This window comes from Salmo trutta, chromosome 2 (genome assembly GCF_901001165.1).
Source record: "Salmo trutta chromosome 2, fSalTru1.1, whole genome shotgun sequence".
NCBI lineage: Eukaryota > Metazoa > Chordata > Actinopteri > Salmoniformes > Salmonidae > Salmo > Salmo trutta.
The window spans coordinates 62,224,628-62,239,289 of NC_042958.1; the positions used below are offsets into that span (position 1 = coordinate 62,224,628).

At 44.0% G+C, this 14,662-nt stretch overlaps 1 protein-coding gene across 4 annotated transcripts in view; it reads right to left on the reverse strand.

Annotated features, from left to right (window-relative positions):
- Positions 1 to 14,662, reverse strand: part of LOC115159989 (alpha-1,6-mannosylglycoprotein 6-beta-N-acetylglucosaminyltransferase B) — a 46,580-nt gene that overhangs the window by 28,294 nt on the left and 3,624 nt on the right. For 2 of the 4 annotated variants that reach the window (XM_029710201.1, XM_029710192.1), the window contains exons 3-6: positions 14,499 to 14,550; positions 13,449 to 13,570; positions 5,341 to 5,470; positions 5,036 to 5,166 (exon numbers count right to left, since the gene is read on the reverse strand). In XM_029710201.1, coding sequence (XP_029566061.1) covers positions 5,036 to 5,166; positions 5,341 to 5,470; positions 13,449 to 13,570; positions 14,499 to 14,524 — 409 coding nt within the window. In that variant the 5' untranslated portion in view covers positions 14,525 to 14,550. Of the gene's footprint in view, positions 1 to 5,035; positions 5,213 to 5,340; positions 5,471 to 13,448; positions 13,571 to 14,498; positions 14,551 to 14,662 lie in introns of those variants that run through there. The other 2 variants (XM_029710209.1, XM_029710216.1) reach the window with 2 other exon arrangements.

Below are 14,662 nucleotides of genomic sequence, written 5' to 3' on the forward strand. Positions count from 1 at the left end.
CAAATGGGTCTTCCAAATGGACAATGACTCCAAGTATACTTCCAAAGTTGTGGCAAAATGGCTTAAGGACAACAAAGTCAAGGTATTGGAGTAGCCATCACAAAGCCCTGACCTCAATCCCATAGAACATTTGTGGGCAGAACTGAAAAGGTGTGTGCGAGCAAGGAGGCCTACAAACCTGACCCAGTTACACCAGCTCTGTCAGGAGGAATGGGCCAAAATTCACCCAACTTATTGTGGGAAGCTTGTGGAAGGCTACCCAACATGTTTGACCCAAGTTAAACAATTTAAAGGCAATGCTACCAAATACTAATTGAGTGCATGTAAACTTCTGACCCACTGGGAATGTGATGAAAGAAATAAAAGCTGAAATAAATGATTCTCTCTACTATTATTCTGACATTTCACATTCTTAAAATAAAGTGGTGATACTAACTGACCTAAGGCAGGGAATATTTACTAGGATTAAATGTCAGGAATTGTGAAAAACTGAGTTTAAATGTATTTGGCTAAGGTGTATGTAAACGTCTGACTTCAACTGTATATCATAAGGCCTTCCTTTGAGGGCCTAGTTACAACCTAAAGCACTGGTCTGAAACTCCTGGTTTACAGGCCACATCAAGCCTGCAAGTCACATTATGCTGGCTTGCAAAGTGATGTGTAATTCCTATTGGAATCCAGCCAGAGTGAGGATATCTTTTAATTGCCTGCAACCTGCATTGAGAATGACTGCCAGGGTAGAGAAGATTGATTATTGAGTCAACCTAAAGCTTATAAACTGGATCAGCCATCTCAGTAAGGGAAAAAGTTAAACTAACAGATTGGATTTATTTAGAAAAATGTTTGTTATTTCGTGTGGTAGGGATGTAACGATTCACAGATATGCATCGGTCCCCGGTTCAAATGTTTAAGATACAAGTGCATTGGTAAAGGTGCTTCGACAAAGTACTGAGTAAAGGGTCTGAATACTTACGTAAATAAAGTATATGTTTTTTATTTTTTATAAATTTGCAAACATTTCAAAAAATCTGTTTTGACTTCATTATGGGGTATTGTGTGTAGATTGATGTGTGTAAATTAACTTTAATAATGGAACACTAGTCACTTTAATAATGTTTACAAACTGCTTTACTCATTTCATATGTAATATACTATATTATATTCTACTGTATTTTAGTCAATGCCACTCCGACATTGCTCGTCCTAATATCTCTATATTTCTTAATTCCGTCCTTTTACTTTTAGATGTGTGTACTGTTGTGAATTGATAGATATTACTGCACTGTTGGAGCTAGAAACACAAGCATTTCGCTACACCCCCAATAACATCAGTAAAACAGTAACAGTAAAGAATGGAATTAAGAAATATATAAATATTAGGACGAGCAATGTAGTGGCATTGACTAAAATACAGTAGAATAGAATACAGTATATACATATGAAATTAGTAAAGCAGTATGTAATCATTATTAAAGTGACCAGTGATTCCATGTCTATGTATATGGGGCAGCAGCCTCTAAGGTGCAGGGTTGAGTAACTGGGTGATGGCTATTTAATAGTCTGATGGCCTTGAGATAGAAGCTGTTTTTCAGTCTCTTGGTCCCAGCTTTGATGCAGCAGTTTGTTGATCCAACGTACAATTGTACAATTGTAAGGCAACAGCTGCAATAGGATTATGAATTTGCTCAACATTTGGGCATATAGCTGAACCAACATACAGTTAGTAATTCGACTCAACAAGTTTTTATACTCACTATGAGCAAAGTTTGTTGAGTGAAACTTTTTTTGAACACGCATTAGCTGAATTTGGTGTCCTTTCAAAGTCTACCCAACTCAGAATAACGCTGATTGAGCAATTGGTTAAATTGGTTTTTTACAGTGTAGCATTCTATAGCATGAGAAGAAACCCACTGTGTTCCCAAAGAGGCCCCTTCCCGTAAGCACTCCACCTTCTTCCCCCTAGTGTCAATCACACACACACACACACACACACACACACACACACACACACACACACACACACACACACACACACACACACACACCTAACCCACCTGCCTACCCCACCCCAAACATTCTCCTTTACAATGCAGACCGTGCCAAAACACACAGGCCTTAGCTGTGTAAAACAACCTTGTAAAACGGGCAGAAAATAAAATAAAATCCCAGTCACAAGCCAAGGTGCGAAGCCCGAAAAAGCTGATGAGAAGATGAAAAAAAAAAATCAGCATCTGAAAAAACACGCGTACGAGTCAACAGGCCATTGAAAGGACTCCTGGGTAATTTGATCGCTCTTTATGGGGTCTGAGGTAATGTGAGGGGAAGAGAGGCGGGTCGGGAAGGAGGGTGGGCTGCTCGTGGTGAGAAGTGTGTGTGTGTGTATGAGGGGGGGAGTTGTGTGGCCTGCGTTGTATGAATCACCTTATTCAGGGTTTGTGAACATTCACTTTCTCTCTTCGCTCTCCCTCCCTCCCTCTCTTTCATTTGCTCTCTCTCTCTCTCTCTCTCTCTCTTCCTCCCTCTCGCTCTATCCCTTTCTGCCTCCCTCCCCAGCTCCCTCCCTCCATCCGTCCTCACGTGGCAGGGTCAGCCAGTAACCCAACTCCCACCTGACACCTCTCCGGGGGGGAGGGGGGGTTTAGGGGAGACGTAAAGCTTTTCCTTCTGGTGGCTGCTCCACACACACACACCACCATACATACACAATCACACACACTCCGCCAGCATAGCTAGCTCTCTGGGACTTGTTAAACCCCTTATTCATCGGCCTTAAGGACTCCTTCCCTCATATTCACCTGTAGTCTCTCACCTTTGACCCCTACTGGCCAACGACCATCCCTTCTAGAATCCCAGGCTATTAACTTCACTATGTTGTTAATCTTTGAACTTTAACTATTGCACGGCCCTGAACTGCGGCCTCGAGTAAGAATATCAGAGTCCCTCCAGCCAATCTCTAAAGCACTATAGTCAACCAATAGTTTTATTGTGGTATAATGGGGAGACTGGCTGCATTGGCTTAATCAGGTGCCAACTACAACAAAAGCATGTAGTCATTGCATCTTCACTAATGTGCTATGATATGATATATTATATGCTATATGTTACTGGTATGACGTTCTATGATAATATACACTGACTGTACAAAACATTAGGAACACCTTTCCATTACATATTTGGCCATCAAGGAAAACGCTATGTCTGGCGCAAACCCAACACCTCTCATCATCCCGAGAACACCATCCCCACAGTGAAGCATGGTAGTGGCAGCATCATGCTGTGAGGATGTTTTTCCATCGGCAGGGACTAGGAACCTCGTCAGAATTGAAGGAATGATGGATGGCGCAAAATTTTTATTTCACCTTTATTTAACCAGGTAGGCTAGTTGAGAACAAGTTCTCATTTACAACTGCGACCTGGCCAAGATAAAGCAAAGCAGTGTGACACGAACAACAACACAGAGTTACACATGGAATAAACAAGCGTACAGTCAATAACACAATAGAAAAAAAAGAAATTCTATATACAGTGTGTGCAAATGGCGTGAGGAGGTAGGCAATAAATAGGCCATAGTAGCGAAGTAATTACAATTTAGCAGATTAACACTGGAGTGATAAATGAGCAGATGATGATGTGCAAATAGAGATACTGGTGTGCAAAAGAGCAGAAAAGTAAATAAAAACAATATGGGGATGAGGTAGGTAGATTGGGTGGACTATTTACAGATGGACTATGTACAGCTGCAGCGATCGGTTAGCTGATGTTTAAAGTTAGTGATGGAAATATAAGTCTCCAGCTTCAGCGATTTTTGCATTTCGTTCCAGTCACTGGAAAGGCGACCAGAGGAGGTGTTGGCTTTGGGGATGACCAGTGAGATATGCCTGCTGGAGCGCATGCTACGGGTGGGTGTTGTTATTGTGACCAGTGAGCTGAGATAAGGCGGAGCTTTACCTAGCATAGACTTATAGATGACCTGGAGCCAGTGGGTCTGGCAACGAATATGTAGCGAGGGCCAGCCAACTAGAGCATACAGGTCGCAGTAGTGGGTGGTATAAGGGGCTTTGGTAACAAAACTGATGGCACTGTGATAGAATACAGGGAAATTCTTGAGGGAAACCTGTTTCAGTCTTCCAGAGATTTGAGACTGGGACAGAGGTTCACCTTCCAGCAGGACAATGACCCTAAGCATACTGCTAAAGCAACACTCAAGTGGTTTAAGGAGAAACATTTAAATGTCTTGGAATGGCCTAGTCAAAGCCCAGACCTCAATCCAATTGAGAATCTGTGGTATGACTTAAAGATTGATGTACACCAGCGGAATCCATCCAACTTGAAGGAGCTGGAGCAATTTTGCCTTGAAGAATAGGCAAAAATCCCAGTAGCTAGATGTGCCAAGCTTATAGAGACTGTAATTGCTGCAAAAGGTGGCTCTACAAAGTAATGACTTTGGGGATGAATAGTTATGCACACGCTGTTTTTTTGTCTTATTTCTTGTTTGTTTCACAAAAATATATATTTTGTATCTTCAAAGTGGTAGGCATGTTGTGTAAATCAAATTATACAAACCCCCCAAAAATCTATTTTAATTCCAGGTTGTAAGGCAACAAAATAGGAAAAATGCCAAGGGGGTGAATACTTTCGCATGCCACTGTAATGTTTCGTATACTCAGTGTATAATAATATATGCCATTTAGCAGACGGTTTTATCCAAAGCAACTTACAGTCATGCATGCAGACATTTTACATGCGGGTGGCCCCAGCGGAATCAAAGCCACGACGCTTGGTGTTGCAAGCGCCATGATCTACCAACTGAGCAACACAGGATCCAACTGTAACTATAGGTCTCTGTTATGGTAAGCTTCTCTAGCTAATGCTATTTGATGTAGTTCCAATGTGGTTCCAAGTTTGGGGTTTGATTCCTGCAGGGCCCCTCTGTACTATAAGTTGCTTTTGATAATAAATGTATGCCTACTAAACAACCATATTGTATTACTATTAGTTAGAGAAAGGCTATGACCAGGGCTGGTTGTGGTCCTACCTGTCTGCGGTCTGTGGTCGCCTTGTGGTCGTGGTGTGTGGGGCTGATGACCGAGGCTTTCCAGCTTCTGGGCCATTCTCTGTAGCTCTCTCTCCACGGACCGCACCAAACCCTCCTGGTCCTGCCGGAGACTGGGTGACCACACAAGCACACATGCACACACACACACACACGAGACTCAACAGAAAAATGAAGTTTCAGTGCTGTGTGTCTGATATAATGTTGAATTTATGTATTGAATATCCAATAACATTATTTTAACTACTTTGTCTGAGTGTGGATGTGTGTTAGGAGTATAGATGTACCTTTGCAGAAGGTTGGTAAGTTCCTCTTTAGCAGGCTGGGGAGCGTCTCTCTCCCTCGCTAGCCGCTGCACCTGAGAGCTCAGAGCCTCTAAGCGTAGAGCCAGTCTTCGCACGCTGTTACCATGGTGACCTGGGGGATGATTGACAGCACAGAAAGTTGATATTATACACTGAGTGTACAAAACATTAGGAACTCCTGCTCTTTCCATGACATTGACTGACAAGGTGAATCCAGGTGGAAGCTATGATCCCTTATTGACGTCACTTGTTAAATCCACTTCAACCAGCGTAGATGAAGGGGAGGAGACAGGTTAAATGATTTTTAAGCCTTGAGACAATTGAGACATGGATTTTGTATGTGTGCCATTCAGAGGGTGAATGGACAAGACAACATATTTAAGTGCCTTTGAACGGGGTATGGTGGTAGGTGCCAGGCGCACCGGTTTGAGTGTGTCAACAACTGCAACACTTCTAGGATTTTCATACTCAACAGTTTCCCGTCTGTCTCAAGAATGGTCCACCACCCTAAGGACACCCAGCCAACTTGACACATTTGTGGGAAGCACTGGAATCAACATGGGCCAGCATCACTGTGGAATGCTTTTGACACCTTATGAAGTCCATGCCCCAATGAATTGAGCAGGTTCTGAGGGAAAAAGGGTGTGCAATTCAATATTAGGAATCCTAATGTTTTGTACACTGAGTATATGTATATAGTCAGGATCTATTCCGTTACCATGTGACCTGAGTCTCTCTTTCTTTGGTCAGGTCACATGGTCAGGGGAAATCCTGGCCCTGATCTGGTAACATATTGTATTGCACAGTAAAATAGCGCATACCCATTGAATATAATATTCACATCCTTTTTCACAGTCCATGTTATAATGGCACAGTGAGAAATACACTGAATTCTGAGACATGGACAAATAATGGCATTAATCAAACATTCCAAATGGAAACCCCTGTATGGACCACCTGTAAACACATCATACTGTAAATGGCATAGCCAATCAGGCCCTGTCCTAAAATAAAATATCAGATGGCGTTACGTAATCTGTTGATGACGATGCAATCTATTTTAGTTGAATTGAGTGATTATGGTCGTTCATTTTCCATATTACATGCACCTAGTGCAAGGATTTTTATTTATTTTTTACAGTGAGACTGAAATGTTCAACATGCCTATTTTAGGACAGATGGCAAAGAGTCATAATTCCTGGCATGAAAATATTGTTGGAGTGGTAACTGGAGCTCTTCACATAATTACGCTATTCTCACGTGGTTTTGTGGTTTCAGAACCCCCCCCCCCACACACACACATGCAGGAACGACACACGAGCATACACACACATAAATAGACACACACATGGGCACACACACCCACACACATAGACACACTCCTAGACATAAGTGAATGTTTACACAGACGCCATAACGGGTAACGCTGGCCCTTGACTCAACTTGATGACATCACCCTCAGTTCTAAAGTCATATTGAGGTCAGGTTCATTTCAACTTTCTCGCCCTAACATTGCCATTTCATGTCAGTCAGAGATGCAACTTTTACTGTAAGACATTGCCCATCGTCATGTGTAGTGCTCTTTGTACACTATGCTCTAGTGTATACCAAAACACATTGCAACATGAGTGGTCTCAATATTGATGCCTTGTATGAAAATAGGCCATTTGAATTCTCTGCTGGATCCCCCCCAAAATGTGGATCACCTATGCTCCCAACAGAAGGTAAAAAGAGTTTACGGTGAGAGAAAGTACTTACTATGGCACAATAAAAAGAGGCGATTTAGAAAGAACACCCATGATATATTATATTATACTGAATCTACCATAACTACGTCCTTTTACAAGTAATTTTTCTGTTTTCAGGCTACACGCCTATATGTTCCAAAAGTGTTCTTAAGCTATCCCCATAGGATAACCATTTTTTGTTCCAGGTAGAACCCTTTTTTGTTCCAGGTATAAACGCAACATGTAAAGTGTTGGTCCCATGTTTCATGAGCTGAAATAAAAGATCCCAGAAATGTTCCACACGGACAAATAGATTATTTCTCTCAAATTTTGTGCGTAAGTTTGTTCACATCCCTGTTAGTAAGCATTTCTCCTTTGCTAAGATAATCCATCCACCTGACAGGTGTGGCATATCAATAAGCTGATTAAACACCATGATCATTACACAGGTGCACCTTGTGATGGGGACAATAAAAGGCCACTCTAAAATGTGCAGTTTTGTCACACAACACAATGCCACAGATGTCTCAAGTTCTGAGGGGGCGTGCAATTGGCATACTGACTGCAGGAATTTCCACCAGAGCTGTTGCCAGAGATTTTAATGTTCATTTCTCTACCATAAGCCGCTTCCAACGTCGTTTTAGGGAATTTGGCAGTGCGTCCTTCCGGCCTCACAACCGCAGACCACATGTAACCACACCAGCCCAGGACCTCCACATCCGGCTTCTTCACCTGTGGGATCGTCTAAGACCAGCCACCCAGACAGCTGATAAAACTGTGGGTTTACACAACCAAAGAATTTCTGCACGAACTGTCAGAAACCGTCTCAGTGAAGCTCATCTGCGTGCTTGTTGTCCTCACCAGGGTCTTGACCAGACTGCAGTTCGGCATCTTAACCGACTTCAGTCGGCAAATGCTCATCTTCAATGGCCACTGGCACGCTGGCGAAGTGTGCTCTTCACAGACGAATCCCGGTTTCAACTGTACCGGACAGATGGCAGACAGCGGGTATGGCATTATGTGGGCGAGTGGTTTGCTGATGTCAACGTTGTGGACAAAGTGCCCCGTGGTGGCGGTGGGGTTATGGTATGGGCAGGCATAGGCTACGGACAACCAACACAATTGCATTTTATCGATGGCAATTTGAATGCACAGAGATATAGTGATGAGATCCTGAGGCCCATTGTCCTGCCATTCATCCACCGCCTTGACCTCATGTTTCAGCATGATAATGCAAGGCCCCATGTCGCAAGGATCTGTACACAATTCCTGGAAGCTGAAAATGTCCCAGTTCTTCCATGGCCTGCATATTCACCCTACATGTCACCCATTGAGCATGTTTTGGATGCTCTGGATCGACGTGTATAACAGCGGGTTCTAGTTCCCGCCAATATCCAGCAACTTCGCACAACCATTGAAGAGGAGTTGGACAACATTCCACAGGCCACAATCAACAGCCTGATCAACTCTATGCAAAGGAGATGTGTCGCGCTGCACGAGGCAAATGGTGGTCACAGTAAATAATGACTGGTTTTCTGATCCACACCCCTACCTTTATTTTTTAAGGTATCTGTGACCAACAGAGGCATATCTGTATTTCCAGTCATGTGAAATCCCTATATTAAGGCCTAATGAATAAGGCCCAATTGAGGATTTCCTTATATTCATTGTTGCATATGTTTGTTCAGTGTTGAACCCTCTGTGGAAAGGGTTCTACATGGAACCCAAAAGAGTTCTACCTGGAACCAAAAAGGGTTCAGAAAACCAGCCCCGTCGCGGACACCGATGTCTTGCTCCCAGACAAACTAAAAAACGTATTTGCTCGCTTTGAGAACAATACAATGCCACTGACACGGCCCGCTACCAAAACTTGCGGGCTCTCCTTCACCGCAGCCAACGTGAGTAAAACATTTAAACGTGTTAACCCTCGCAAGGCTGCCAGCCCAGACGGCATCCCTAGCCGCGTCCTCAGAGCACGCGCAGACCAGCTGGCTGGTGTGTTTACCGACATATTCAATCAATCCCTATCCCAGTCTGCTGTTCCCACATGCTTCAAGAGGGCCACCATTGCTCCTGTTCCCAAGAAAGCTAAGGTAACTGAGCTAAACGACTATCGACCCGTAGCACTCACTTCGGTTATCATGAAGTGCTTTGAGAGACTAGTCAAGGATCATATCTCAGCCACGCTCAAGGTCCTAAACAATATCTTAACCGCCATCGATAAGAAACAATACTGTGCTGCCGTATTCATTGACCTGGCCAAGGCTTTCGACTCTGTCAATCACCACATCCTCATCGGCAGACTCAATAGCCTTGGTTTCTCAAATGATTGCCTCGCCTGGTTCTCCAACTACTTCTCTGATAGAGTTCAATGTGTCAAATCGGATGGCCTGTTGTCCGGGCCTCTGGCAGTCTCTATGGGGGTGCCACAGGGTTCAATTCTTGGGCCAACTCTTTTCTCTGTATACATCAATGATGTCGCTCTTGCTGCTGGTGAGTCTCTGATCCACCTCTACGCAGACGATACCATTCTGTATACTTCTGGCCCTTCTTTGGACACTGTGATAACAACCCTCCAGACGAGCTTCAATGCCATACAACTCTCCTTCCGTGGCCTCCAACTGCTCTTAAATACAAGTAAAACTAAATGCATGCTCTTCAACCGATCGCTGCCCGCACCTGCCCGCCCGTCCAGCTTCACTACTCTGGACGGTTCTGACTTAGAATATGTGGACAACTATAAATAACTAGGCGTCTGGTTAGACTGTAAACTCTCCTTCCAGACTCACATCAAACATCTCCAATCAAAAGTTAAATCTAGAATTGGCTTCCTATTTCGCAACAAAGCATCCTTCACTCATGCTGCCAAACATACCCTCGTAAAACTGACCATCCTACCGATCCTCGACTTCGGCGATGTCATTTACAAAATAGTCTCCAATACCCTACTCAATAAACTGGATGCAGTCTATCACAGTGCCATCCGTTTTGTCACCAAAGCCCCATATACTACCCACCACTGTGACCTGTACGCTCTTGTTGGCTGGCCCTCGCTTCATACTTGTCGCCAAACCCACTGGCTCCAGGTCATCTATAAGACCCTGCTAGGTAAAGTCCCGCCTTATCTCAGCTCACAGGTCACCATAGCAGCACCCACCTGTAGCACGCGCTCCAGCAGGTATATCTCTCTGGTCACCCCCAAAGCCCATTCCTCCTTTGGCCGTCTCTCCTTCCAGTTCTCTGCTGCCAATGACTGGAACGAAGTACAAAAATCTCTGAAAGTGGAAACTTATCTCCCTCACTAGCTTTAAGCACCAGCTGTCAGAGCAGCTCACAGATCACTGCACCTGTACATAGCCCATCTATAATTTAGCCGAAACAACTACCTCTTCCCCTACTGTATTTATTTATTTATTTATTTATTTATTTATTTTGCTCCTTTGCATCCCATTATTTCTATTTCTACTTTGCACTTTCTTCCACTACAAATCTACCATTCCAGTGTTTTACTTGCTATATTGTATTTACTTTGCCACAATGGCCTTTTTTGCCTTTACCTCCCTTATCTCACCTCATTTGCTCACATTGTATATAGACTTATTTTTCTACTGTATTATTGACTGTATGTTTGTTTTACTCCATGTGTAACTCTGTGTTGTTGTATGTGTCGAACTGCTTTGCTTTATCTTGGCCAGGTCGCAATTGTAAATGAGAACTTGTTCTCAACTTGTCTACCTGGTTAAATAAAGGTGAAATAAAATAAAATAAATATCACCTTCACCCTACCTGACACCCTAGACCCACTCCAATTTGCTTACCGCCCCAATAGGTCCACAGACAACGCAATCGCAATCACACTGCCGTAACCCATTTGGACAAGAGGAATACCCATGTAAGAATTCTGTTCATCAATTACAGCTCAGCATTTAACACCATAGTACCCTCCAAACTCATCATTAAGCTCGAGACCCTGGGTCTCAACCCCGCCCTGTGCAACTGGGTCCTGGACTTTCTGACGGGCCGCCCCCAGGTGGTCAGGGTAGGAAACAACATCTCCACCCCACTGATTCTCAACCCTGGGGCCCCACAAGGGTGCATTTTCAGCCCTCTCCTGTACTCCCTGTTCACCCACGACTGTGTGGCCATGCACGCCTCCAACTCAATCATCAAGTTTGTAGACAACACTACAGTGGTAGGCTTGATTACCAACAACGACGAGACGGCCTACTGGGAGGAGGTGAGGGCCCTCGGAGTGTGGTGTCAGGAAAAAACACACACTCAACGTCAACAAAACAAAGGAGATGATCGTGGACTTCAGGAAACAGCAGAGGGAGCACCCCCCCTATCCACATCGACGGGACAGTAGTGGAGAAGGTGGAGAGTTTTAAATTCCTCGGCGTACATATCACGGACAAACTGGAATGGTCCACCCACACAGACAGCGTGGTGAAAAAGGCGCAGCAGTGCCTCTTCAACCTCAGGAGGCTGAAGAAATTTGTCTTGTCACCAAAAACACTCACAAATTTTTATAGATGCACAATCGAGAGTATTCGGTCAGGCTGTATCACCGCATGGTACGGCAACTGCTCCGCCCACAACCGTAAGGCTCTCCAGAGGGTGGTGCGGTCTGCACAACGCATCACCAGGGGCAAACTGCCTGCCCTCCAGGACACCTACACCACCCGATGTCACAGGAAGGCCAAAAAAATCATCAAGGACAACAACCACCCAAGCCACTGCCTGTTCACCCCGCTATCATCCAGAAGGCGAGGTCAGTACAGGTGCATCAAAGCTGGGACCGAGAGACTGAAAAACAGCTTCTATCTCAAGGCCATCAGACTGTTAAACAGCCATCACTAACATTGAGAAGCTGCTGCCAACATACTGACTCAAATCTCTAGCAACTTTAATAATAAAAAATTGGATGTAATAAATGTATCACTGGTCACTTTAAACAATGCTACTTTATATCATGTTTACATACCCATCTCATATGTATATACTGTACTCTATACCATCTACTGCATCTTGCCTATGCCGTTCGGCAATCGCTCATCCATATATTTATATGTACAATTTCTTATACACACACAAGTGTAAAGGAATGAATAAGGTAGTTGTGAAATTTTTAGATTACTTAGATATTACTGCACTGTCGGGTACTAAAAGCACAAGCATTTCGTTACACTCGCATTAACATCTGTTAACCATGTGTACGTGACCAATAAAATTTGATTTGATTCTTCAAAGGGTTCTCCTATGGGGACAGCCGAGGAACCCTTTTAGGTTCTAGATAGCACCTTGTTTCTAAGAGTGTAGACATAGACCGCCCAGTATAAACGGTCGCTAGCCAAACATACTGTAAAACAAACATCACATAATGTTGTTTGTTCCACTTCCACTCAATGCCTCTGGCTGACCTAAAGCAGTAGTCCTTTTCCTTGTCTGACGAACCCCATGGTATACATAATAAGCGTACAGCAACCTAACCAGCCAGACTGCAGCAGACGGCCAGAAAAACAAGTCAACCAGGGGCGTAGTAAAAAGTAAATGTGTGTTTAAGAGGCCTGTCAGTTGGGCTTTAAGGGGCTATTTGGGAGGGCCGATCAAGGACTTCCTGATTGAGACATTAGCATTTGCACAAACGTAGAGTGGTCTATAAAATGTTGGGCTGGCCTGGCGCTGAATAGCTAGTATTGAGCAAACGTGGTAATCGGACAATAAAATAGTACTGTAATATTTTGGGCTAGGGTGTCGGTGGTGTGGGGTTACCGGTGTGTGTGTGTATACACTGGTTATAGACCCACAGGGAGGTTGTAGATGTGGGGTCCAGGAGTCTGAGGATAGGGGTTAAACAGAGAACCCTTTGGGATAGGCTATCTATCCAATGACACATACAGGAAGGAACCCTATGATGGTGATGTCACCCCCTATCCACCCCCTGCCTGTTTACTCAGCTGACAGTTACGGCATCACTCCTCACCAACCATAGGACTACAGGAAGGAGTGGCAAAGAGAGAGAGAGAGAGAGAGAGAGTCCACACTAGAAAAGATCTTATCACAGGTGTCAGTCAGCATAGTTCTGTCATGTAAAGCATTTCACTATCTAATTTATTCCTCGAGAGAGAGTAGGACCATAGAAATACAGTATAATGACTGTAGATTATATTTCTATGCTTGGGACACATTACATTTACATTTTAGTCATTTAGCAGATGCTCTTATCCAGAGCGACTTACAGTAGTGAATGCATACATTTCATACATTTATTTTTCTCCATACTGGTCCCCCGTGGGAATCGAACCCACAACCCTGGCGTTGCAAACACCATGCTCTACCAACTGAGCCACACGGGACACTTACCCTGTTCCTCAGGAGACCTCCCTGCACCTGCCGGCTCCTCTCTGGTCATCTCTGGAGGCACCCAGAGGCTCTGCAGCAGCAGGGTGAGCAGAGAGACAGAAAGACACAGCACCAAGCAGCCACTGGAGACAGACAGGAGGACAGACGGACATGGGTTAGCGTTGGGCTTAGCAGAAATCATCACTACACTAAACTAACTACCTCTACTCGTAATGTAATTGCAATGAACTTTTATTTAGCTTCGACACATAGTATCATTTTGTGTATCATGTAGTGCCACGTAGAGGGGCACCAAGTTTGCCCAAAAGTCATGTAATTCGTTGTGCTGATCTCCGTGTAGTCTCAGTTTGTCCTGCACTGAGCACATTGAGAAGAAGAGGGAATTAACTTGTTCCATGGACAGACTTCAAATTAGAGTGGTTCTCTTCGTCATAACAAACAGCTGGAGAGTGACGTGCTGTCACGGTGTGAGAGCGACTTGAGCAAGCGACTCCTTTGGGGTTTGGGTTTTTACTGGGGCAGAAGAGGACTGGGCTTTTCGTCTGAGCAAATCGGCTACGAAGAGTGTGTTCCAGAAGTGAAACGCACTCGGGCCAAGCCAAACACAAGGCCAAACTCAGCACTCAAGCCGATTCAATTCAATTCAATTGTATTAGTAAAGCTCTCCATATAGAGAAATCTGTCAAAGAGATCTCAGCGACTGGCCCGGGTATTTGCGAAAACATCATCCACTATAGGGCTACCAGCGACAAAGAAAATACTCCAAAATAACAGCTACAGGATGACACCACATAGTTCAACACTTAGTAAGTCCATTGTTAGTGGGTCCAACAGTCAGTCAAGTCTATATTATAGTCCATTTACCGTATGTTCAGTCAACTCCCGATAAGTGCGATGTAACTGGCATGACAAACATGCAATATACACATGCCGATACCCAGAGATCTGAACACTTATCAGATGTGTGAACTGTTTATAAGGAGTCAACCGTATTCCTACACAGCAGATCTAGTCTTAATCAATCGTTAGGCTTTTGGAAAGATCCCTTACCTCCGGGGTCGCAGTGTAAAACGCATGATCCAGAGTCAAGATCTGGGCCTGACTGTCAAAACAGAAAATCATACATTAGAAGAAATAAGAGTTATTATCAGTCAATAGTGCAATAATTTGGAAAAAGAAACGCAAAGAGATGCTGCCTCTAGTAATCAATTATT